General features: G+C 44.4%; 1 protein-coding gene across 1 annotated transcript; it reads left to right on the forward strand.

The window, feature by feature from the left end:
• Positions 1-27: 27 nt before the first annotated feature.
• MDM2 (MDM2 proto-oncogene) lies at positions 28-27111 on the forward strand. The gene is made up of 10 exons (XM_038756280.1): positions 28-146; positions 6203-6277; positions 7061-7194; positions 9529-9578; positions 11256-11323; positions 11442-11538; positions 18869-19029; positions 20735-20893; positions 22459-22536; positions 24032-27111. Exons 1-10 carry the CDS (start codon positions 90-92, stop codon positions 24590-24592), a joined length of 1440 nt encoding a protein of 479 aa, XP_038612208.1. The 5' UTR covers positions 28-89; the 3' UTR covers positions 24593-27111.
• The last annotated feature ends 402 nt before the right edge of the window (positions 27112-27513 follow it).

Below are 27513 nucleotides of genomic sequence, written 5' to 3' on the forward strand. Positions count from 1 at the left end.
CCATTATCGCCGCCACCATCATCATCATCACTCCAATTTGGGTGGTTTTTCCTTCGTGTTTCCCCCCCCCCCCGTCTCCTCGCAGGCCGATGTGCAACCTTCCCAAGATGTCCGCCGGCCCCTCCGCCTCCGCCCCACAGGCCCTGGTGAGTGAGGCCCCGTCGCCCCCCCCAAAGCCTGAGACTGAGCCCCTCCCCAGAATAATAATAATAATAATGGCATTGATTAATTATTTACTATGTGCCAAGCACTGTTCTAAGCGCTGGGGAGGTTACACGGTGATCAGGTTGGCCCACGGGGGGCTCACAGTCTTCATCCCCATTTTACAGATAAGGCCCAGAGAAGTCAAGTGACTCGCCCAAAGTCACACGTAATGATGTTGGTATTTATTAAGCGCTTACTATGTGCAAAGCACTGCCCTAAGCGCTGGGGAGGTTACACGGTGATCAGGTTGTCCCACGGGGGGCTCACAGTCTTCACCCCCGTTTTACAGCTGAGGGGACTGAGGCCCAGTGAAGTGACTCGCCCAAAGTCACCCAGCTGACAATTGGCAGAGCCGGGATTTGAACCCATAATAATAATAATAATAAGGATAATAATAATAATGTTGGTATTAAGCGCTTACTATGTGCAAAGCACTGCCCTAAGCGCCGGGGAAGTTACAAGGTGATCAGGTTGTCCCATGGGGGGCTCACAGTCTTCATCCCCATTTTACAGATGAGGCCCAGAGAAGTCAGGTGACTTGCCCAAAGTCACACGTAATGATGTTGGCATTTATTAAGCGCTTACTATGTGCAAAGCACCGCTCTAAGCGCTGGGGAGGTTGCAAGGTGACCAGGTTGTCCCACGAGGGGCTCACAGTCTTCACCCCCGTTTTACAGATGAGGGAACTGAGGCCCAGTGAAGTGACTCGCCCAAAGTCACCCAGCTGACAATTGGCAGAGCCGGGATTTGAACCCATAATAATAATAATAATAACGATAATAATAATAATAATGTTGGTATTAAGCGCTTACAATGTGCAAAGCGCTGCTCTTAAGCGCTGGGGAGGTTAGAAGGTGATCAGGTTGTCCCACGGGGGGGCTCACAGTCTTCATCCCCATTTTACAGCTGAGGGAACTGAAGCCCAGAGAAGTGAAGTGACTTGCCCAAAGTCACATGTAATGTTGTTGGCATTTATTAAGCGCTTACTATGTGCAAAGCACTGCCCTAAGCGCTGGGGAGGTTACAAGGTGATCAGGTTGTCCCACGGGGGGCTCACAGTCTTCATCCCCGTTTTACAGATGAGGGAACTGAGGCCCAGAGAAGTGAAGTGACTTGCCCAAAGTCACACAGCTGACAATTGGCAGAGCCGGGATTTGAACCCATAATAATAATAATGATGGCATTTGTTAAGCGCTTACTATGTGTAAAGCACTGCCCTAAGCGCTGGGGAGGTTCCAAGGTGATCAGGTTGTCCCACGGGGGGCTCACAGTCTTCACCCCCGTTTTACAGATGAGGGAACTGAAGCCCAGAGAAGTCAAGTAACTTGCCCAAAGTCACCCAGCTGACAATTGGCGGAGCCGGGATTTGAACCCATAGTAATAATAATAATGTTGGTATTAAGCGCTTACTATGTGCAAAGCACTGCCCTAAGCGCTGGGGAGGTTGCAAGGTGATCCGGTTGTCCCACGGGGGGCTCACAGTCTTCATCCCCATTTTACAGATGAGGCCCAGAGAAGTCAAGTGACTCGCCCAAAGTCACACGTAATGATGTTGGCATTTATTAAGCGCTTACTATGTGCAAAGCACTGCCCTAAGCGCTGGGGAGGTTACAAGGTGATCCGGTTGTCCCACGGGGGGCTCACAGTCTTCATCCCCATTTTACAGATGAGGTAAATGAGGCCCAGAGAAGTGAAGTGACTTGCCCAAAGTCACCCAGCTGACAATTGGCGGAGCCGGGATTTGAACCCATAGTAATAATAATAATGTTGGTATTAAGCGCTTACTATGTGCAAAGCACTGCCCTAAACGCTGGGGAGGTTGCAAGGTGATCCGGTTGTCCCACGGGGGGCTCACAGTCTTCATCCCCATTTTACAGATGAGGCCCAGAGAAATCAAGTGACTCGCCCAAAGTCACACGTAATGATGTTGGCATTTATTAAGCGCTTACTATGTGCAAAGCACTGCCCTAAGCGCTGGGGAGGTTACAAGGCGATCCGGTTGTCCCACGGGGGGCTCACAGTCTTCATCCCCATTTTACAGATGAGGTAAATGAGGCCCAGAGAAGTGAAGTGACTTGCCCAAAGTCACCCAGCTGACAATTGGCGGAGCCGGGATTTGAACCCATAATAATAATGATAATGTTGGTATTAAGCGCTTACTATGTGCAAAGCACTGCCCTAAGCGCTGGGGAGGTTGCAAGGTGATCCGGTTGTCCCACGGGGGGCTCACAGTCTTCATCCCCATTTTACAGATGAGGCCCAGAGAAGTCAAGTGACTTGCCCAAAGTCACACATAATGATGTTGGTATTTATTAAGCGCTTACTATGTGCAAAGCACTGTTCTAAGTGCTGGGGAGGTTACAAGGTGATTAGGTTGTCCCACGGAGGGCTCACAGTCTTAATCCCCGTTTTACAGATGAGGTCACTGAGGCCCAGAGAAGTGAAGTGACTCGCCCAAAGTCACCCAGCTGACAATTGGCGGAGCCGGGATTTGAACCCTTAATAATAATAATAATAATAATAATAATAATAATGATGTTGGTTTTAAGCGCTTACTATGTGCCAAGCACTGTTCTAAGCGCTGGGGAGGTTACAAGGTGATCAGGTTGTCCCACGGGGGGCTCACAGTCTTCACCCCAGTTTTACAGATGAGGGAACTGAGGCCCACAGAAGTGAAGTGACTCGCCCAAAGTCACACAGCTGACAACTGGCGGAGCCAGAATTTGAACCCATACTAATAATAATAATAATAATGTTGGTTTTAAGTGCTTACTATGTGCAAAGCACTGCTCTAAGCGCTGGGGAGGTTACAAGGTGATCAGGTTGTCCCTCGGGGGGCTCACAGTCTTAATCCCCATTTTCCAGATGAGGTCACTGAGGCCCAGTGAAGTGACTCGCCCAAAGTCACCCAGCTGACAGTTGGCAGAGCCAGGGTTTGAACCCATTAGCTCTGACTCCAAAGCTCGGGCTCTTTTCACTGAGTCCTTCCCAAGCGCTTAGTACAGTGCTCTGCACCCAGTAAGCGCTCAGTAAATACCATTGAATTTTGTTTGTTTTAATTTTGAAAGTTTGTTTTCCCAAGGGTTCTCCCACCCAAACCTGCCTTGCCGGGTGTGAACCTACATAATAATAATAATGATGGCATTTGTTAAGCGCTTACTATGTGCAAAGCACTGTTCTAAGCGCTGGGGTGGATACAAGGTGATCAGGTTGTCCCACGTGGGGCTCACAGTCTTCATCCCCATTTTACAGATGAGGGAACTGGGGTACAGAGAAGTTAAAGTGGCTTGCCCAACGTCCCACAGCTAAGTGGCTGAGGCCTGATTCGAACCCATGACCTCCGACTCCCAAGCCTGCGCTCTTTCCAGTGAGCCACTCTGCTTCCCTGGTTTCCACTTAAAAGAACGATAGGATGTGAAATAAGGGGATTTCAGGACTGGTTGTAGAATTTGGTTAGAGAAGCAGCTCAGTGGAAAGAGCCCGGGCTGGGGAGCCAGAGGTCGTGGGTTCGAATCCCGACTCCGCCACTTGTCAGCTGGGTGACTTTGGGCAAGTCACAATAGTAATAATAATAATGATGATATTTGTTAAGTGCTTACTATGTGCGAAGTACTGTTTTAAGCGCTGCGGGGGGGGGATATAAGGAGATAAGGTTATCCGACTTGGGGCTCACGGTCTTAATCCCCATTTCACAGACAAGGTAACTGAGGCCCAGAGAAGTGACTTCCCCAAGGCCACACAGCAGACAAGTGGCGGAGCCGGGATTAGAACCCATGACCTTCTAACTCCTGAGCCCGTGCTGTATCCACTACACCACGCTGCTTCTCTAATGATCCTTGATAAGCGCTTACTATATGCCAAGCATTGTACTAAACACTGGAGTAGATGCAAAATACGCAGACTGCGAGCAGACCATGTTCCATAATCTAGGGGAGAAGAACAGCCGTTTTATCCCCATTTTACAGAGGAGGAAACTGGGACACCCATTGCCCAAGGCCACTCAGCAGGCAAGTGGAGTCTTCTGACTCACAGTCCTGATTCAGGCCACTAGGCCACGTTGACTTTCGGTCTTAGAATGCGAATGGAAAACCCCCCAGGTTTTTTTTTTGTTTTGTTTTGTTTTTGTTTTTGAATGTCCTCATCGGAGCCGTTTAGGGAACATTACTCGTTAGCCGAGAGAATAGAGTTTTGGCTGTCTGCAGCTGTGCAAAACTGAGATCTTAAATATTTGTGGTCACTTCCAGATGGCAGCAAGCTACCGAAAGTTTTCTCCTCTGTAACTCTTTCAGGTTTTGATCGAAATTAACAGGAACGGCATCTTTGCTCCATGTAAATGACTCCTTTGTGAGTCATTCAGCCTATCCCTAAACCTTCTAGCTCCTCTCTGTAATTCAGACTTAAATGAGTGGTTTGCACCCAACTTCCCTCTGAGCTACTAGTTTCTTTTGTTACCTGTCTGACAGAAATCATTCAGTTTGGGCTCTTGAGATCCTTCACTGCACCCAGTTAGTTCCTGCAATTTCTCGCCGCTTTATTGACTGCCACGTAGTGGACAGTAGTGCCCGCGTTACCCTTCCCTGATCTGAAGTTCTTCTCTTGGCTCCTGTGCTATACTTAGTGCCTCAGTGTCCCTACAGACTTAGTCAAGGAAAGGGCTGGGGGAGATTGTGCCAAAGTAAAGACCCTCCATCCCATGCCTCCTGGCTCGCCTATCCCAAATTCATTCCCTCTCCCCCACCCTGCCATTTCCAACTGTGTACAACTGGCATCTCAGTGTATTTCAGTGTATTTTGTACATTAAAAGAATGAGTCTCTAAACAAGGGGCAAACTGGATCCAGGCAACGAGAGAGCAATAAGGCACCCCTCTTTCTTTGTTACTCTTCGTTGCCCCAACCCCCCCCCTTCCAAAAAAAAGGGTTCTCCTGCTCTTCCTGACTGATGTAGCTGGTAGGTTTATAGCTCTTTCCACAGTGCACCTTCATTCTGTAGTAATAATAATAATGATGGCATTTGTTAAGCGCTTACTATGTGCAAAGAACTGTCCTAAGTTCTGTACAATTGTCACTCCACACTGTACCCCTTCTAGACCATAAGCTCGTTGTGGGCAGGAATTGAGTCTGATTGTTGTGGCATTCTATTCTTCCAAGTGCTTAGTAGAGCACTCTGCACACAGTAAGTGCTTAAATATGAATGAATAATGGGGGCATTGCATGACACTGGGAATGGAATCAATCTAATATGCTTCCTTAAGGTTGTTCAGTTCCACGTTAGCAACTAGATTTTTCCAATGATTTTGAGACTGATTTATGGATATATTAAGCATTTAGTATAGTGCTCTGCACACAGTAAGTGCTCAGTAAACACCGTTGGTTAACTAGCAGCTCCTGAAAGTATTGATTATCCTGGTCAAATTTCAGCTTGGGTAATTATATTCTTTCTGATATTGAAAAAATATTTTCTGCAACTTAGAGGTTGTGGAGTTCTCTCGTCTGTTCTCTTTTATGCACTTGGGCTGACTTTCCAATCAGTCTTATGTGCAGAGCGCTGTATTAAGAATTTGGAAGAACATAACAGAGTTGATAGACATGTTCCCTGCCTATAACAAGTTAACAGTTTTAGCTCCACAAGACTTATATACTTATTCATCTGTAATTTATTTTAATGTCCGTCTCCCCATCTGTAAGATCCTTTTGGGCAGGGATTGTGCCTAACTACTGTATTCAGTCATTTATTGAGTGCGTACTTTGAGCTCCGTTCTACGCACTTGGGATAGTACAATATGATAGTTGGCAGACACATTCCCTCCCCCAAGTGCTTACTACAGTGCAGAGGCACGTGGTAAGCACTCAGTAAGTACCATTGATTGATAAAACTTGTGAGGATCGTGGTTGATCAAATAATTTCCTGAAGAGCTAGCTTGTGTATCTCATATACATATTAAAGAGCTCTTATTTCTGCATGATTGTATAACTCAGATGATGCTTTTGTTCTTTTTAGGTTAGACCAAAGCCACTCCTTTCTAAGTTATTAAAACTTGCTGGTGCACAGAAAGACACTTTTACAATGAAGGAGGTAAGTAACCTTTCAGCAGGGATGAGGGCAAATGCAACGTGAAATCTGGATGGGAGTTCAGTTGGAGAACTACAAGGCCAGGAAGATGCTGCAATTTTTAGTTCTTGCTGCAGGGAAACCGGAGAGTTGGGGAACCAGCCGATCATATCTTTTGAGCACCTCCCGCATGCAGATGATTTTATTCATTGCTTATGACATTGCAGTGGAATAGACAAAATCGCTGCCCTCAGAGAGCTCATATCCTATGGGGAAAGACAGATACTTAAATCAATTAGAGCTAGGGTGAGGTAGCAGTGGCTTTGTTGGTCAGATGACTGCCTTTTGGCTCTTATTAAGCTCCTTGTCTGCTTATTCTGTTGTATTATACTCTCCAAAACACTTAGTACAGTGCTTTGCACATAGTACTCAGTAAATACCATAGATTCTTCTGAAAAGGAAAAGAGGCTATTTCGCAGCCTTTCAGAACCCTTTCCCTTTGGAGTGAAGGGCAGTAGGAAGGGTAATTGAATTTTAAAAACAATGGGATCGGGGGACTCAGAGTAAAGCAAGGGTACGTGCTGATTTTTCCTACTCTGATCATCCTTGCTGAATCACTGTGAATCACCAATTATATTTTAGCTAGATTCTGAGCTCTCCAGAATTGATTTATAATAGCAAATGTAAATGTAATGTACCTTACATTATCAGGATGTGTAGTTAGGTGCAAATAAGAGATCTGAAGAATGGTCTTACTTTTGAACTGTAGCATTCATTATTCTCATTGTCTGTAAACTCTTATTTCAGGTCATATTTTATCTTGGCCAGTATATAATGGCAAAACAACTCTATGATGAAAAGCAGCAACATATTGTCCATTGCTCAAATGATCTTCTTGGAGATCTGTTTGGAGTACCAAGCTTCTCTGTGAAAGAACACAGGTAAGTTGTCAGATGAGTGAAAATGCCAGAGACGTTGGATTTTTCTGGGTTTTGTGTCTGCTTGCTTCTCACATTAAATCTTAACTGTCGAAAGACTTTCCCTAACTCTTTGTTGCTCTCTGTTTATAAAATTCTGATTGAGGCTGTGGTGGGGCGGGGGGGAGGTTTACAAACACTTTGGAAAGTAGGGACTATAATACAAAATTACTTAGAAAAATTGGAGCAATGTTGCACAAAAATTGGATGAAATTCAGTAGGCACAAGAGCAGCGAAAAACAAACACCACACATGCAGAATGGAGAAAAGCTCCCTAAACACTGGTTTGAGGGGCAGCAAACCAAGAGGTGGCTGGTGAGCAGAAATTCAATCAACAATATAATGCCATAATTACAAAATCCAGCTTGTAATACAAGATTCTGAAGGTAATCTTTTCATCAGTAATGTTCCTAGTAGGGTCATATTGGCCGTTGCACTTTAAAGTGTCCATAAAACTCCTGCGGAGTGATGCAAATTTATTAGATATGGATTCTAATGAGTTCTATGAAGAAAGTGTACATAATGGCATATATTAAGCCTTTATTATATGTCAAACAGATTTCTAAGCACTGGAGTAGATGCATTCCCCCTCCCCATCCCCCCACCTTACCTCCTTCCCCTCCCCACAGCACCTGTATATATGTATATATGTTTGTACGTATTTATTACTCTATTTTATTTGTACATATTCTATTTTATTTTGTTAATATGTTTTGTTTTCCATCTCCCCCTTCTAGACTGTGAGCCCGCTGTTGGTTAGGGACCATCACTATATGTTGCCAACTTGTACTTCCCAAGCGCTTAGTACAGTGCTCTGCACACAGGAAGCGCTCAATAAATATGATTGAATGAATGAAGTCAGTCAGGTTGGACACAACCCCTGCCCCATATGGGGATGACATGCTTAAGTAGGAGTGATAACAGGCATTAAATTTCCCATTTTGCCAATGAAACTGAGACCCAGTGAAGAGACTTGTCACGTGGCAGGCACGTAGCAGAGCCAGGATTAGAACCCAGAGCCTCTGAGTCCCAGGCCCGGGCTCTTTCCACTAGCACAGCTGCTTCTCAAGTATATAAAGGGTTTTTAAGGGGGAAGATGTCACCCATGTCCACTGAGAACAAGACGGGAATAAAAGGGCTCAAATCCATGAGCGCCCAAGGGGGTTCAGTTGGCCATAAGAAAAGTTCTTTGCTCTCAGGGGATAAAACTGTGGAAAGAGCTATCAAGTGCTGTGGAATCTCCATCCTTGGAGAAAGAGTTGTTAGAAAAATACCGGGTGGAACTTGTTCGGGACTGATGCATGTAGGATACCACTCAATACAAACCCACCCTGACACAGAACAAATGTTGTTTAACCTTTGAATGTCGTCTGAGCCAGCTCTGTGCCTGTCCAATGGTGGCTTGTTTAATAATAATTATTATGGTATATAAGTGCTTACTATGTGCCAGGCACTGTACTAAGCACTGGGGTGGATACAAGCAAATTGGTTTGGACACCATCCGTATCCCATGTGGGGTGATCAGTCCCCATTTTGCAGATGAGGTAACTGAGGCCCAGAGAAGTGAAGTGACTTGCCCAAGGTCACTGAGAAGACAAGTGGCAGAGCAGGGATTAGAAGCCAGGTCCTTCTTACTCCCAGGCCTGGGCTCTAGCCACTATGTCATGCCCATTCCCCATTCCATTCCCCGGTAGGTTGCTCTACTGTGGCCTAAGTTCATCGTCGTCTTCCTCTTATGCAGAAGCCAGTCATTCAAATGTGCCAAATTAGGTTTATAATAGTAGCGTAGTTACTGTGTAAGTCAGTCCATAGTCAGTTGTCTTCATTGAGTACTTACCATAAACACATTCCTTGCCCACAAGGAGCTTACAGACTAGAGGACTGTGTTTGTGACTGAACTCTTAAGCTGGGAGTAGCCATTCAGCTCCTCTAGCCTTAGGAGCCTATTGACTTTTTTTGTTTCTGCTTCGGTGTATTTTTCCTCATCTTACGTTGTTTTAGTGTTTTACGTCTCCTTATGTGTCTGTCACCAGTCCCCCTCCCCCTTTTTATGCTTGTGTGTCCTCTGAGGACCAGGGACTTGCTTAATCACTGCCAAAGCCCTCTTTCCCAGTGCTTAATTCAGTGCTTTGCCCACAATAAGTGCTTAATAACACGTTTCTACTGTCATTTTGAATGAAAAACTAGACCTTTGAGATTTAAAAACTTTGTCTTTTTTGCTCAAATGAGAAATAATTATTTCTCTGCATTTTCAATTTCATGTATTCTTTTTTTTTTGTTACTCTTTTCCCCTCCAAGGAGATTGTATGCAATGGTTTCCAGAAACTTGATCGCAGTCAGCCGTCAAGGTAAGTTGGTTTTGAAAATAATTCTGTGTGTGTGTGTGTGTGTGTGTGTGTGTGTGTGTGTGTGTGTGTGTGTGTGTTAAATGAACATGTGCCAATTCCACTTTGCTAGTGTGGCTTTAGTCCAGCGTTAGAGTAGGATGCCAAGGCAGAGCATCCATTTTTGCTGCAACCCCTTTGGCCATAAATGGATTCTGCTCTTTAGCAGTGTTTTTGTGCCCTTGTCAGTGTGCCACACCCCAGCCATAATATGACCGGCAGGGACCAGGGAGTGCAAGTGGCATTGCCCCCAAACCCTGATCACTTAATAATAGTAATTGTGGTATTTGTTGGGTGCTTACTATGTGTCAGGCACTGTTCTAGGCGTTGGGGTAGATACAAGCTAATCAGGTTGGACACAGTCCCCGTCCCCCATGGGGCCCCCAGTCTTCATCCCCATTTTAAAGATGAGGGAACTGAGGCCCAGTGAAGTGACTTGCCCAAGGTCACACAGCAGACAAGGGGCAGAGCTGGGATTAGAACCTAGGTCCTTCTGACCTCCAGGCCCTGGCTCCACCCACTAGGCCACGCTGTTTGAAATTCTTCCTGCAGGTTCGTATTCTTTCTTTCGTGTTTATCGAGTGCTTACTGTGTGCAAAGCACCGTATTATGCGCTTGGGATAGTACAGTATAACAACAAATAGACACGTTCCTGTCTACAGTGAGCTCACAGTCTAGAAACTTCTCAGTCCTGAAGTTCCAGGAGCAAGACCAATCCGTCACTGTGGATGAGCGATTCCGTCATCAGCCCCCAGCAGTTGCCCCCACTCTGAAAATGGCAAGCGAGGGTTTGTAATTTGTTGGGGGACGGTATTGGAGAGGAACTGCAAACTCTAGGCAAAACATGAAGGGTCTGTGGTTTGATTTCAGTTTCCCCCTCCTCTTCCCCTCCAGGCTGTGTCGCTTGACAGCCACTCAGCACCTCTCTTTCCAGAATTTCTGGTTGCCGCCTCGGCTGAAGGGTCATTGCTGTCGATAATGCGCCTGTGCACTTCCCTTACATCCTTCTCTTCCTCTTTGCAACTGTGGATAGAGAGATGTGTGGTTAGGTTTTGGTATCTGAACAGGATAGAGATAGGTATTAGCCAGAAAGTATCTTACACCTGTAAGGGTGGTTTGCGTTGGGTTTTAAGTGCTTGGGGTACGAGATAAAGAATCTATACAACTACTGTTTTGGAAGCTCTTTCTGCCTAATGGGGGGAGAGGCCGCTAAGAATTGGTGTGACATAGTAATGATGAAATGAGTTGAAAAGGATGTATTGGGTTCTGATATGCTTAGGCACAATGGGAAATTGGCAAGATTAATCAAAGAGAACTCTACCAGCAAAGAATTAGGCTAACTATTTTTTTTTCTGTATTTGAATCCTAAAATGATCAAATATCTATAAAATAAAATGTATAGTATCCAAATATTTTCATATCGAGAGCAACATTAATCTGGTTCTGAGGCATGCCGTCCGAATGTAACTTAACTGAGTTGGGGGCTTATGAGAATTTTTACTGAGAAAGGAATTGCCAAGTTTTCTCTGGCCAGCCTTTTCAAAATGAAAAGTATGATCTTAAGATCCCAAATAGCTAATGCATTTGCATTTTACTTCTCTTCTGACCCGTCAATACTGACACTTGTGTTTCTTTCCCTAGAACCTGTAGGGGCAGAGACAAGTAACAGTGAGACCAGGTGTCAGCTGGAAACCGGGACTTCTCCAAAGGTAATCACAAATTAGAATTTGTCTACCCGTTTTCACGACCATGCTGGAGATAGTGAAAGCGCTGTAGCTAAGTGATGTTAATAAGCCTAGTATTAGTATTTTTGTGTTGAATGTTTAGGAGACAGTGCAAGAGTTGCCAGAAGAGAAACCTGCATCACCAAATTTAACTTCTAGACCAACTACCTCATCTAGGAGGAGGACTCATAGTGAAACAGGTATGTGTGACTCTAGCACAGCTTTCAGGATCTTATTTCTCTGGCCAATTCACCTCCTGGAAAGAGCCAAGATCCTCTTATGGAAAAGTAAATGAATCTAGAATGAGTTATTGGCATCTTTGTTTCTCTTTTACTTGGCAAGCTTCTGTTATATTGTGCGTAATAGCGGGTTCAGGTGAGTTCTCCTAAAACTTCGGCAGCATATCCTTTTTCCTTTCTTTACTCCGGGATTCGGGCCAGCTCGTAGAGTTGGCCTGTAAAGAATTGATTGGGTCCCATCTCTGATCCGAAGGTAAGGAATGAAGGGTACCCTGAACCCTGGAAGTGGGACCTAAACAACCTCTTCCTTCTTCTGGTGCTTTCAAACTCTGGAAAGTGATCAAAGATAACTTCCTTCAGCCCAGAATTGTGGTCCCTGGCTCCGGTTTCTAACTCTAGGTGGTCATTCAGACTTCCTTGGACAGCTCTTCACATCACAAGTGTGCATCCAAGTCTGTAGTTCTTTTATACTGAAGGTAGGCTGTTACCCAGCCTAACCAGAGTTGATTAGACCCATTCTTTAGTGTATGTGTGTGTGTGTGGGCGATCACTAGAGCGTAGCTCAATGGAGCAGGAAGATCTGCCAAATAATTTAAATGAACAGTCCTTTTTTTTTGACACTACAGTGACACTTTTCTCTTTTTTTGAGGTTTGTACTCCTTGAGAAGAAAATTTATAAATTTCAACTCAAGGAAAATAATAATGGGCCTGAAAAGACATCTGTCATGTATTTTTAAAGAGTGTTAGTAATTAAACGGGACTGACATCTTACGTAAGAAAATCGCTCTTCTGGAGTAAATACAATTGATTACAGTGCACTGAGCCCTGGGGAAGATAGAGCTTCGTTGGAAAGTGACCTCCCCAGTTAGAAGTCCATGGCAGGATTTAATTGTCACAGTAGTAGTAGTCGAATTCTTGAGTAATCAAGAATGATTCTGACTAGCTTGGAGTCAGATGCCGTGATAATGACTGCCGGATGCTTTGTCACCTTTGTTCTTGATAATAGTGGTGATGTCGTTGGCCACAACATCCTGCGCTGACACGTAGGTGATTCATCTGAAAAACTCGTAACTGTTTTTAGTAGCGCAATCCCCCATACTTAGAGATCTCAGCACTGTACCGGACACTTGGGAGAGTACAACTGTAGCAAGATACTATAAGCGCATTGACAAGCAGCACGGCCCAGGGGGTTAGAGCACAGGCCCGGGAGTCAGAAGCACGTGGTTTCTAATCCCAGCTTTGCCATTTGTTGGCTGTGTGACCTGCGACAGGTCCCTTAACTGCTCTGTGCCTCAGATGCCTCATCTGTAAAATGGGGATTAAGGCTGCGAGCCCCTGGTGAGACCCGGACTGTGTCCAACCTGATTAGCTTCTATTTATCCCGGCACTTAGTACAGAGCCTGGCACGTAGTAAGTGCTTAACAAATACCTTAAAAAAACATCCCTTGCCCTCTAGGATCTTAAAATTTAGTGTGGGAGAACAGGCAAGTTATTTTCAGATAGGGAAGACAGGAGGAAGAACAAGGACACCGTAGTAATACGTGAGGACCTGTAGATTCTTTAGTGATATATAGATCATTAGTGTGACGCACATCTGCATAGCTTTGGCCCTTTTCAGCCACGACTTCCCCACTACACATATTTCAACTGTATCTGCCACCCCTCCTTAATAGAGACAGTGAGGGGCTGTGATTGATTAGTTGCGAGGCTTAGGCGACGCATTACTACTTTTGCAACAGTCCTTTCCCCTCGGAAGTTTCTTCAGTCCAGTCTCTCTCATTAGCATCGTCCAACTGGTCTACAGTCCTCATGGCTGTCTGGGAAACTATTGTAGCAACTTGTAAATAGAGAGCCTTCTGTCAATTGGGATGCTGCAATATTGCTGTGATTCTGCCTGCAGGTATTTTCTATCTCGTAGGAATCGGACTTTTAAGCCAATTTGGGGTCTTGGGGAGTTTCTTTTTGATTGCCCATGGGAGGTGGGAGTATATCAGATTATGGCCACTCCATACATGCCTGCCACGATCCCTATCCCATCTCCCACTCTGCTGTAATCCGTGCCATGCCATGATAGAGATTGGGGACCCTTCAGGGTGTCTACTTTGGTGGTAATAGTAAGTATGGTATTTAAGCACTTATTATGTGCCAGGTACTGTACTAGGCACTGGTATGTGGAAAGTACTGATGATTGAGCTGCTGTTTATTAATCCCTTGAGGTCTGACTTCTGTTTTGTTACTGCTCCTATTTCCTATTCCTCAGAAACTTCCAATTGTTGACCCTTCCTCTGTGTATCGAGCAGAAACTCCTGACAGTTGTGTATTTAAGGAATCAAGTCTAGCTATCTCCCTCCTATTTTTCCACTTTTTTCTCTTCCGCTATAGCTCGGTTCAGGCTTCTTTGCTCCTCTCAAGCTAACCTACTCACTGTGACTGGTTCTTGTCTGTCTCCTGCCAATGTCTCGCTCACCCCCTCCCTCCTGCCTGTAATTCCCTCCCCCTTCATTTCCAATAGACCTCAGCTGTCCTTCCTCAGAGCCGTTCTGAAATCACATCTTCAGGAGGTCTTCCTCATTAATTTCCAATCTCCCCCACCCCTCATTTTATATCCTCCAACTCTCTCCCAGGCACTTAAGTACTCACAGCCTCCTGCAGCACTTATATGTATGTATCATATGTATATACGTCCTCTTCTCTGAACTATACTTTAATCAGTCAGTAGTATTGTTCAGTATGTAGAGCTGCAGCGCTAACAGAGATAGATACTGAAATGAATTACAGATAGGAGAAATGGCAGGGTAAAAGGATACATACATAAATATTGTGGCCAAGGAAAGGTTAAACATCAGTGCTTAAAGGGTACAGAAGCAAGTGTGTATGACAGGGGAGAGCAAGTAGGGAAATGGGAAGCCACATGGCCTAGTGGATAGAGCAGGGATCTGGGAGTTAGGAAGACCTGAGTTCTAATCCCAGCTCTACCACTTACTTGCCCAGGGTCACATAGATGATTTACCGTCCCCCATGCCTCAGTTACCTCATCTGTACAGTGGGGATTAAGACTGAGAGCCCCATGTGGGACATGGACTGTCCAACCTGATGAGTTTGTCTCTACCCTTGCATTTAGTTCAGTACCTGGCACGTAATAAGCGCTTAGCAGATACCATTAAAACAAGGACTTAGTTGGGGAAGGCCTCTTGGAGGAGATGTCATTTATTAGGACTTTGAAAGTGAGAAGAGTGATGTTCTGTCAGGTATGAAGGGAACTGGAGTTTCAGGCCAGAGGGTAGAACCTACAGGATTTGGTGACCAATTGAATAGGTATGTTGAATGAGAGCAATGGCTTGAGAAACAGGAAGGATGCTGGTATTTTCTTCAGTAATGGGAAAGTCAGTGGGAGGTCGGAGTTTGGAGAGAAAATGATCTTCCCTGCTAGATCTGTGAGTTCCTTAAGGGTACAGTCCGTGTCCCACATGGGGCTCCCAGTCTTAATCTCCATTTTACAGACAGGAGAACTGAGGCCCAGTGAAGAGACTTGACCAGGGTCACACACAGCAGACAAATGGCAGAGCTGGAATTAGAACACAGGTCCTTCTGATGCCCAGGCCCGGGCTCCATCCACCAGGTCATGCTTGAGCTCTCTGAACCAGAAGACCTGGATTCTAATCCTGGTTCTGCCAGTTGAAAATAGCTGCTTGGGGCTTTGTCATCAGAGGTGAAGGTTGCTGACCAAAGAATCACCTAGGTCCAGAAAAAGAGCGGTTAATATCTACACATTCTGTTGTGTTCTCCTGCAGGGCTCTGGCACAGAGTAGTCCCTCAAAAAGACTCTCGATTGGTGAGTCCAATTTGAGGGTTGAAATCTTTCCATCCCTTGTTCGTTCATGCATTCAGTCATATTTATTGAGCACTTATTGTGTGCAAAGCACTGTACTAAGTGCTTGTTGAATATCTATATCCTTGTGATGAGTTTACCAAGTCTTTGTAAACAGAACTTTTTCTCTGGCACAGGTCATAATTGCAGAGGTGCCTCCCGAATAACAGGGGAACTTGATGAGGCCTCAGGGCAGAGCAACTGTCCTGAAGGGTTGAATCAGAGAGAATGTTTACCTTGAAAGTGGCTGGTTGAGTAACTTATCTGACACTTTTAAATCTGGATTGTCTAGAGGTGGGAAGGCCATGTTTTGTAACTGGATTTTATTTTATGTTCTGTCTAGCACAGTTGCTCCTTAGAATTATATGGTCATTGCCTGCTAATTGCAAATTGCTTTGTTTCAATTTTCAACTGTAATTTTAGTAGTAGTAACTGAAGCTATAGGTGATTTTATACTTAAATATCTACATAGGCTGTGACTTGAGATAGGACAGCCTTTAGTGCAACTTTGTTTCAGCCCACAGGACTGGGCCAGCAAATTGAATTGCAGCAGTTTCCCATGTTTCTTTTATCAGTCAGTCAGAGGTATTTATTGAGCTCTTACTGTGTGCAGAGCACTATACTAAGTGCTTGGGAGAGTCCAATATAACCAAATTGGTGGACAATATCTCTGCCCCCAAAGAGCTTACAGTCTAGAGGGCGAGTTTACAGTCGACAAAAGTCGCTTTTCAAGCCACTGGATGGGAGTTTGGAAGAGATGTAGCCGGAAAATGTTCCAAAAGCTAGCCCACCTTTGAAAACGGATGATGTGTTCAGACTGATATTAAGCCAGAAGTGCAAGAGCTGAACTGTCACATCTGGTTAGAAACAAGCTGACTGTTGTCAGGGCTGTACTATTTGGTGTAAACATATACTTAAGGGTCACAGCAGCAGAAAGGCAGGGTGACAGAGAGGGCATTAAGATTTCTATTTGAATACCTAGAACACAGTTGGAAAACCTAAACTTGAGTCTAGAGAACTCCTGTAAGGACACAGTATCTTTAAAGTTTTGTTTCCATGTACATGGCTCTTAAGTAAAGAGGTTTTATCTCAATCTAGGAAGAGGGTGATTTGGAAATCAGTGCAGAAAATAGGGAAGTAAAATCAATTGTATTTACTGAGTGCTTACTGTGTGCAGAGCACTGTACTAAGCGCTTGGGAGAGTACAGTATAATAGAGTTAGTAGAAACATTGTCTGCCCACATGCACTTACAGTCTAGAGGGATTGTTCAGATGGCTGAGTGTTGGGGCTCCACGTTGCGGCGGATGGGGAGATGGAAAAGTTATTCTTCTCCGTGGATCTACTTTTCTCAAACAAGGATATCCAGGGCTGGCCTGGTTGTAGCGGTAACCATGGCCCTGTGGCTAGCAGACAGTGTGATGACCTTGCTATGGGTGAACAATGTCGCCTGACTTTTCTCCTGATGAAAAATTATCTTTTTGAGCATTAAATTCCACTTAATGACCTAGTCTCATTACAGTTTTGATGTGCCTTCCATAAGGCAAGCATTTTGACTACTGGTGGGGCTAAGGCGATTATTGTCAGGGCACCTTTTCCTTTAAAGCCAGTCATTTTTAAAATCGAAGTTTAATTTAGCGTGACTACGTTACGGTATTTCCCCTACTTGAGGTTTTCCAGAAAATCAAGGTTTGTCTGTGTAAATTATTGGATGCTTTTTTACCAGTCTTTAAAAATCAGTCTAGTCCAGGTACTTTGAGCCCAGTATTCCAACAAAATTAAGCTCTTGGTAGGACTAGCCAAATGAGTATGTTTGATAGATTAGACCTGCATACATTATAATCCTACTGTTGGTCCATTGGAAAAAGCTTCTTAATAATAATAATAAAGATAATGGTGGTATTTCTACTATTCATTCATTCAGTCGTATCTATTGAGTGCTTACTGTGTGCAGAGCACTGTACTAAGCGCTTGGGAAGTACAAGTCAGCAACATATAGAGACGGTCCCTACCCAGCAACGGGCTCACAGTCTAGACCTTGGGCAAGTCACTTAACTTCTCTGAGCCTCAGTTACCTCATCTGTAAAATGGGGATTAAGACTGTGAGCCCCACGTGGGACAACCTGATCACTTTGTATCCCCCCAAGCGCTTAGAACAGTGCTTTGCACATAGTAAGCGCTTAACAAATGCCAACATCATTATTATTATTATTATTATTAGAAGGGGGAGACAGGCAACAAAACAAACATGTAGATAGGTGTCAAAAATCATCAAAACAAATAGAATTATAGCTCTATGCACATCATTAACAAAATAAATAGAATAGTAAATATGTACAAGTAAAATAGAGTAATAAATCTGTACAAATGTATACAAGTGCTGTGGGGAGGGGAAGGAGGTAGGGCTGGGGGCGATGGGGAGGAGGAGAGGGAAAAAGGGGGCTCAGTCTGGGAAGGCCTCCTGGAGGAGGTGAGCTCTCAGTAGGCTTTGAAGAGAGGAAGAGAGCTAGTTTGGCGGATGTGTGGAGGGAGGGCATTCCAGGCCAGGGGAAGGACTTGGGACGGGTGTCAACGGCGGGACAGGCGAGAACGAGGCACGGTGAGGAGGTTAGCGGCGGCAGAGGAGCGGAGGGTGCGGGCTGGGCTGGAGAAGGAGAGAAGGGAGGGGAGGAAGGAGAGGGCGAGGGAATGGACGGCCTTGAAGCCGAGCGTGAGGAGTTTTTGCTTGATTCGTAGGTTGACGGAGCCACTGGAGATTTTTGAGGAGGCTGCCAGGTATTGTACTAAGGACGGGGGTAGATTAAAAGCTAATCAGATTGGACACAGTCCGTGTCCCACATGGGGCTCCCAGTCTTAATCTCCATTATACAGACAGGAGAACTGATGCCCAGTGACGAGACTTGACCAAGGTCACACACAGCAGACAAATGGCAGAGCCAGAATTAGAACACAGGTCCTTCTGACGCCCAGACCCGGGCTCTATCCACCAGCTCACGCTTGAGCTCTCTGAACCAGAAGGCCTGGGTTCTAATCCTGGTTCTGCCAGTTGAAAATAGCCGCTTGGGGCTTCGCCATCAGAGGTGAAGGTTGCTGACCAAAGAATCACCTAGGTCCAGAAAAAGAGTGGGCGAACATGGGCAGTGAAGACCGCAGCGGCTGCTAAGGCAACTCAGCTTGCTGAGTGAAGGCACTTTGACCCATCACTGTGGCAACTTCGGTTGTAAATGGGTCCCACAACACAAAAAACAACCGCTGCAGCTCTTCTCGCCTGCCCAGTCGTCGTACTCTGCTCCCTTGAGAACATCACCGACAGATCACCGCTCCAATTGGTTCCCCGCGCAGGTTCTCGTTTGTCATTCTCGCCGGGAGAAATCACTGCAAATCGCATCGGAAATTAACGTCACTCTTCTCTGATTTATTCACAGACGAGACCTTAGATGAACTATCCGGTGAAAGACAGAGGAAACGACACAAATCAGATAGCATTTCGCTCACCTTCGATGAAAGCCTTGCACTTTGTGTGATAAGCGAGCTGTGCTGTGAACGGAGCAACAGCAGTGAATCAAATGACATTCCTTCCAATCCAGTAAGCAAGATCGTTTTTGTTCGTTTCGCTTTTAGGGGATTAAGCCATTTGCACTCAACTGGCCTTCTCATCCAAAATGATTTCATTTATTTGGCTTGACTTTATTTGGTCGACAAAAACTGACATTCAGGGAAGTCTGAAGGAACGATTTGGTATTTATGCCAGGCCTAAAGCAGGCAGACTTATACAGAAGCAGAAAAAAGATTTTATTCGTCGGGGGCGAGGGATCCAAATGGAACAAAAATGACAAAATACAAATGGTTTCCCCACAGTGTCTTATGTGTGGGACAGTCATAGGGTGAGCAAAGATTACAGCTTCTCCCTAAGCCTGTCGTGCTTCGTGTAGGACACATCATTTAGGGGATAAAGGTTCTCACTTGGAAATCTATTTGAACAGATGACAAATAATACTGAATCATTCACATTCAAAGATGGTTGCAGGAAATTATTTTTCTGCTTGAAAGGTGCTACCAACACAATTAGATTGAGCTCTTTTGTGCAGAGCACTGTACTAAGCAATTGAGAGAGTACAATACAAAATAATTTAGCAGACGTTCCCTACCCATAAGGAGCTTACAGTCTAGAGGGTGCTACTTAAGTAGCCCAGAGTTTGTGCTAAAATTTTAAATAGAATATGGTGTGGTAATCATATTATTTAAGCGCTTACTATGTGCCAACTAGTTTTCTAAGCGCTGGAGTAGATCCAAGGTTGCCAGTTTTGGTCCCAGTCCCTGTCCCACAGGGAGCTCACAGTCCGGGCATGATAGAAGCCCACTCGCCCCCGACCCCCGGCTCTCCACAAGTAAAATCTTTGTTCTGCTTCTGTATAAATGTGCTTGCATTTGGCCAAGTATAAACACTGAGTCGTTCTTTTAGACTTCCCTGAATGCCAGTTTTTGACGACTAAATATAGTCAAGCCGAGTATTTCACTTTTGACCTTTCACGACCATTTTACACTTAAATTCCAGGTTTCTGATATTCTTAATGCATTTACTTGCCTTGGGATTACAAATCAATGCAATTTTTTTTTAATGCACGTGCCAGAATTTTTGTGTCTCTTCACCTTTCCAGTGAAAGAGACTTTGCTCATGAGTTCTAGCAGCTCTTACCCATGTGGCCTCTTGGTGACATTTTGGGGGCAGGCTACTCATTCTTTCCCTAAATTTTTTTGTAATGAAATAAAAAAATAAAATACAAGTGTACTGTTGTGTTCCTCAGCAACAGTATTGTGATATAGATTTTTGAGGCAGGGAGGGGTTAGAAAATACTTTGAATTGTACAACCTGATTAGCTTGTATTTACCCCATGCTTAGTTTAATGCCTGGCACAAAGCACTTAACAAATATCATAAAATTTTTTTTTAATTAACCTCTATTTCTTTCTCAGATTTATGGGGATAGGGAAGGGTACTATAAAAAGTGATGTGGTTTTCTTAAAGAGTAGGAAAGCTGGTTTTTGTTAAAAAATGGATATCATTGCATTTTACTGTTATAATAAATACTACTAACTGATCGTATAGCAAACATATTTGAATACTGCCATCAGCTTTCTTCCAGTTTTTACTCAATGTGTTCAAAAATTTTTCAAAAATCACTGAAAAATGTAGTTATGGCACTGGTTTTGTTTTTTTTTGTATAGCCGTATATTTTAGCATGCTTTTCACTAGAGGTTCTTAAGTTAAATTCCTTTTTTCTTTTCGTTTAGGATCTGGATACTAGGTCTTCGAGTGAAAATTCTGATGATTGGTGTGATCGAGATTCCATTTCAGACCAGTTTAGTGTTGAGTTTGAAGTTGAATCTGTTGACTCTGAAGATTATAGCCACAATGAAGAAGGGCAGGAGCTCACAGATGAAGATGATGAGGTTTGTATTGACTTTCCAACGGACTAAATAGAGATATTTTGTAAATATGATTTCCGCTTTCCCACTGCCAGTTTTTCTTAGCGAAGAACAGAGCTTTTATTTTGTAAGCCGTACAGTGTTCAAAATTAACTGTTTCAGTGACAGTTTGCTTTACGCTTAGGGCTAATTGTTTGAAAAATGCAGCTTTTTAAAATTTATGTAATTTGCCCCAAGAAACTGGAACTGCTTTTGTGAAACTTGGCCTCTAACTCACTTTCTTCTAACCACTTCTCTGAAGTCTTTTGGATCCAGTAAACATGTCAATAATAGCCATGGCTTTTTTTTTTTTTTTTTAATGCTCACAGACTACCATAGAGCCAAAAAACCCATCGGGGGCACCAGATCAGATTGAAATACCCATAAAGAATGTTTTAAAATGCATAATAGCACTTTAAAGAAGCAGCGTGGCTGAAAGGAAAGAGCAGGGGCTTGGGATTCAGAGTTCATGGGTTCAAATCCTAGCTCCGCCAATTGTCAGCCCTGTGACTTCGGGCAAGTCACTTTACTTCTCTGTGCCTCAGTGACCTCATCTGTAAAATGGGGATTAAGACTCTGAGCCCCACGTGGGACAACCTGATCACCTTGTATCCTCCCCAGCACTTAGAACAGTGCTTTGCACATAGTAAGCGCTTAACAAATGCCATTATTATTATTATTATTATTAATAATAGTTATTAGACTTGATCCCTTCCTTCAAGAAGCTTCCAATCTAGCGGAGGCTACAGATTCATTTGTTCATTCAGTCATATTAAGCACCTACTGTGTGCCAAACACTGTACTAAGCTCTTGAGAAAGTACAATACAACGATAAAGAGTGATAATCCATGCCCACAATGAGCTCACGGTCTGGGGCTGGGGGAGACAGACATCAATATAAATAAACAGACATCAATACAGATAAAATTACAGATGAGGTAACTGAGTCCCAGAGAAGTGAAGTGACTTGTCCAAGGTCACACAGCAGACAAGGGGCAGAGTTGGGATTAGGACCTAAATCCTTCTGATTTTTAGGCTCATGTTCTTCTCATTCTTAGAGCTATGACATTTCCACTGAATAAACAGCAGGGCTTCTAATAAGTACAGGAGATGTAGGAGCACAGATCTAGGAGTCATAGGACCTGTGTTCTAATCCCGGCTCTGCCGCGTGCCTGCTGTGTGACCTTGGACAAGTCACTTCACTTCTCTGGGCCTCAATACCTTCGCTATAAGATGGGGATTCAGTATCTGTTCTCCCTCGTATTTATATTTGTGAGTCCCATGTGGGTCAGGGACTGTGTCTGACGTGATTATCTTGTGTCTTTCCCAATGCTTAGAACAGTGCAAGCACATAACAAATATTGCTTTTGTTGTTGTTATTGTTATTGCAATTACAGCATTAGTTCTAGGGTTAGATTGGAAAGCAGTTTTTGTCTAGCACCTTTATGCAAGACAAAAGTAGACAAAAAGACTTCAGTGTTTGAGCTCCTAGTAAATTAAACTAAATTGTTAAAAATAAGCAGAAAGTAATTTTTTTTTATCACCATCAGGTATACCAAGTAACTTTGTATCAAACAGAAGAAAGCGACGCAGACTCATTTGATGAAGATCCTGAAATATCCCTGGCAGTGAGTACAAATTTAACTTTTTGTAATATAGAAAGTAAACGGAAAATTTAGAAAAGTGTGAAATTAAGAATTGTTGGAACTTATATTTAAGGGAAGTGGCTTGTTTGCACTTTGCAGCTCATGGTTTGGAATTTGTATATTTCTGAGCATTAAGATATATCACCTGAAAAGGGGGTTTTTAGATTTGAGTAGGTGTTAATTGAAGGCTGGGGATTGATTGTACTTATTAAGTGTTACGTTTTGATCTTGGTGTTAGAGTTTTTATGAATTAAATGTGATAATTTAACTTCATGTGATGAGTACTCAGCATTATACTATTCAGCTGTTGTGTGGTTAAAAAAGTCAAATATCTTTTCTTGGAAATGCAGTCATTATATCAGTTGTAAAAGTTTACTGAAATTCCTTGTGGAATGGGAAAACGAAGAGCCAGCAAGGTAAGATAGAGTGTCTTTTGTAACTAGAACGTGCTTATGAATACAGTTTTAGGGACAACTGCTGTAAATAGCAATTTTTTGCTTATTGTCTCAGCCTTTTAACTTTGAAAGTCTTTGGGCCTAATGGAGTCCATTATAGTCGATCACATAATTTGGTTTGGACTCTTCTCATTTCCCTTTAAATCCTCTAAATCAGAAGTGTCCAATCTGTGGTGCTTTTGTCACGTGCTGTGTGGCTCACAGCATTTGCTTTTTGTGTTGTCACTCTGTCACACTCACTGTGTCTTTCTCCCAGCCCAAAACTGAAGCGGGAGCAGCAGATGGTAGGCGTTGATGCAGCAGTGACACACTTGCAAGGAGAGAGAGAGAGAGAGAGCTGTGAATGTTTGCTTTTGTTACAAGGATTTAAAGGGTTACCAGTCAATTGTATTTTTTAGGCACTTGGGAAGTAACAATATAACAATAAACAGACACATTCCCTGCCTGCAGTGTAGAGGGGGAGACAGATAAAATTAGGACTGTGTACATCTAGACTGTGAGCCCGTTGTTGGTTAGGGACCGTCTCTATATGTTGCCGACTTGTACTTCCCAAGCGCTTAGTACAGTGCTCTGCACACAGTAAGCACTCGATAAATCCGATTGAATGAATGAATAAGTGCTGTGGGGCTGAGGCCGGGGTGAATCGAGGGTACAAATCCAAACGTGAGGGTGACGCAGAAATGGGTGGGAGGAAGAGGAGATGAGGGCTTAGTCAGGGAGGGCCTCCTGGAGGAGATGTGCTTTTAATAAGACTCTGAAGGTGGGGAAAGTGACAGTCTGTCATCAGAAGTCACTGATCACAAAACGGGGACCTGAAAGCACTACCCGTGCCTAATTAGCAAGCTCATATAGTAAAATTCCTCATTGTGAAATCTGTGCTGACAGGGTTGCAAAACTCTATCTGCCTTTTATTGCGTGTGTTTGGTATTGTGCTCTCAAGCGCTCAGTACAGTCCTCTACACACAGTCATTTGGCCGATGACCAAGTGATGGAAACAAACTCCCATTCCTGTTTCCATACAGGATTATTGGAAGTGCTCTTCTTGTGACGAGATGAATCCCCCGCTCCCATCCCACTGCCACAGATGTTGGTCTCTCCGGGAGAACTGGCTTCCCGACGAGAAGGCCGAGTCGCTTGAGGAGGGCAACCTGGAAAGCTCCACCCAAGAAGAAGCGGGCTTCGACGTTCCCGACTGTAAAAAGATTAAAGTGACGGAAGCTAAAGAATCGTCTGCTGAAGGAAGCGAGGACCCAGGCAAAACGCTGGAATCCCAAGAGAGCGAGGAGTACTCCCAACCGTCCACTTCGAACAGCGTCATCTGTAGCAGCCAAGAGGATGCCAAGGAGTCGGGGCGAGAAGAATCCCGAGACAGAGAGGAAAACGAGGACTCCAAGCTTCCCCTTAGCACGATAGAGCCCTGCGTCATTTGTCAGAGCAGGCCGAAAAACGGCTGCATCCTCCACGGCAGGACGGGACACCTCATGGCCTGTTTCACGTGCGCCAAGAAGCTGAAAAAACGCAACAAGCCGTGTCCGGTGTGCAGGCAGCCGATTCAGATGATCGTGCTGACTTATTTCAGCTAGGCGTGATGGACCTTAAGTGGGGGCAATAAGTCCAGGAACTTGAAACTTGCATAGGTGGCCTACCTAAAATTTTAAATTTATTTAAAGTTTTATTTTTATATAGTTCTCAAACAAGTTACTGATTCAGAGCCCCTAATCAAATGTGTTTCTTTTTGGCTCTAAAGAAGTAGAACAGGGCGCCGCACCGCTGTTGTCGGGTGAGGGGAGGTTTTTGAGGTCCCCGGTAACGAAACCATCTTGCAGACGCGTTTTTCCCCGCCACTTAGCTCCTCCTTGCCGATTCCTTTTCCGAACTGGAAGGGGTGTCAGGGCCTCGAGCAGGCCAGAGGCCAGCAGCCCGTCGTTAACCACGCATCCGCCCAGCCCAGGTTGGATTCCGGTACCGAGGCGCCCCAACGGTGTGAGAAGGGGGCCTGGATCTTGCCGAGGGGTAGGGAAGACCCGGGTTTTTTTCCGATCACCCGAGATCTCTCCGTGGTCGAGGGGGAATTGCAGTCCTCTGACGACCACCTGAGTCAAAATGCCACAGCTTTTGTGTAGCAGTGCCCCTCCTGAAAGGTCCTAGAAGCTGGGGTGGGGCTGGGGGACAAGTATGCTATGACTTGGCCCAAGTTTATGCACGTTGAGTGGAACCCCATTCTTTGAACACGCCCTCGAAAAGCAGTGGATACAGATGCACGAAAAGGTAATGCAGAAAATACTTCCAAAAGTTTTCTGATCATCTTAGGTTTTAGGTTGTAAAAAAAAAAATCCCTCAAAGAAAATTGCAGATTGCACCTAGACAGTCTCTGTAGACTAATTGCAAGTGAATCAACTCTGTTCCTAGATCACAGTAAAGCCAGGCATCCTCTCTCACTGGTAACCAGGTTGATAATATCCCCCGCTTCTCTCAGAGGCTGCTCTGCATCTTATATCCTAGTTCTACCTCAGGTATTTAGTATACCCCTTTTTTCCCCCACTTCACGGAAAGAGGAAGCTTGTGTTTTTGGGGGGTTTTTTTCACTTCCTCCTCCTACGAAGTGCGAATCAGGCGTGAAGAAAGGTGACTTGGGTGTTTAGCTGAAGCATCTTGACTGTGGGCTCCTGTTTAGCGGGAGACTAGCACCTCTTCCTTATTGGCATCTCGGCTGCTTGCCTTTCCCTCCCAACTTCCTTTTCGAGGCCGGTCAGTGCCTCCCGGAATCCACCTGGTTTTCCGTCGCCGTAATAAAACGTTCCCTCACTTTCCAGCTCAGAGGATCCAGGGGGAAATCCAGGTCGCAGCTTCTCCATTGCCATCTGGCCCAGCTTTCTAGCCTTTCCTGAGGTTGATGGCTACTCCTTCAGTCCTTTCCTCCTTGGGTTTGACCCCAGAACGAAAGAGAGGAAAATGGCTTTTTAGCTGGTTCCACCGGCAACTCGTGACTGATTGCATTAAGAAGAGACGAGCTCCTTAACTGAGGTAAGAAAGTCAAGGGCTTATTTGGTGAGGTCCTCTACGCAGTGAGAAGTCAAACAGAAATTGCTATCACTGCATCCTGCTGTAATTATTTGTTGTCCGGTTTTTGCCAGCCGTGGGCCGTTTGACGAGCAGCCCCCATTCCCAACATCGGCAAATGTTGTGTATTGTGCTGCCGCAGCCCCAGTAGGGAAAAAAGGCAGTATCTGTTGAACCTTTTATCAATTCAGTTGGACACAGGCCTCCACTGCGAACCAGGAGCCAGGTTAGAACGCAGCCACCGAGCTGAAGACCAATATTCAATAGCAAGGAGGTCCAAGGCTGGAAGCAAAAGCCTGATCAGTCATCTAGAATTTTCTCTGCCCACAGTCCATTATCGTAGAAGCCAACGAAATCAAAATCTAACCAGACCTGAGGCCCCCCACTAGGGCTTTTTGCTGTCACAGTCTTAAGGAATGAGAAATAGACCTCAGACCCTCTTGACCCACTCCTCTTGACCCACTGAATAACCAAAGCATCAGATCAGAGCGCTTATAAATGCATATAAACTCTGAAAACTCACCAACAATCCACGGTCCCTGGCCTCTGCTGCCTTGTTTGTTTAAGAGGGTCTGCCAGCCTGCAAACTCCAGGCCACAATGATCCCATCTCCGTCGGCGGCATCGAAAGTGAAACCGAAAATATTCTGCTCCGAGGAAAGGTAGGCACTATATTCGCGGAGATTTTTTTGGCAGTTTGGGGTGGAGAGGGCGAGAAAGAGTCGGCCAGGTTTTGCTACAAGCGCTGACGGGTGTTGCAATCTTAGCTCCGTGAAGTGGCGTTTATAGCAAAGAATGTTAGTTTTAACATACTGTATTGTTTCTAGAAAAGCAAATCCAATATATTAACGTGTTTAATCCAATTGTTCTTTTATAAGAAAATCCAATAAAAAAAAAAGTGAATCGGTCCTAAACTTTGAGAGATTTCTCTGTTGAAAAGTTTCAGGATTGTACTGTGAGGGATCAAATGAAAACCCGGGCACTCAGAATTAAAGCGTGAAATTCCTTGTCATTAAAGTTAATAAAATTGATGTGGAAAATGTGGAAAATCAGTGTATCTTTTTGACTACCTTATTCTGTGGCTGATGCTGAATTTTAAAATTGGACACAATGTTCATCCCCACTAGTTTCAAGTGCTACTAAGTTTGTTCATAGACGCTCACCTAAGATCCAGCACTAGAGATCAGGTATGTATATTAAGAATTTCAGTAGTAGGCTAGAAACTGTAATTTGTATCGCTACTGAGAGCACACGACTCGCTAAGAAATGCAGTTTTGTCATTTAAATCTGGGGCATGTACATTGAAATGACTTTAGGGTTTTAATTTTAAAGAGCCCCGAAGACATGCTTTTTACCATAAGTGATTAATGGTGTTATTTCTGAGTCAAAGGAAGTGCGCTATAAACTCTCTGTGGCGACATAGGAAAACTGACTTTAAAAATCAT

This window comes from Tachyglossus aculeatus, chromosome 14, assembly GCF_015852505.1.
Source record: "Tachyglossus aculeatus isolate mTacAcu1 chromosome 14, mTacAcu1.pri, whole genome shotgun sequence".
Classification (NCBI taxonomy): Eukaryota; Metazoa; Chordata; class Mammalia; order Monotremata; family Tachyglossidae; genus Tachyglossus; species Tachyglossus aculeatus.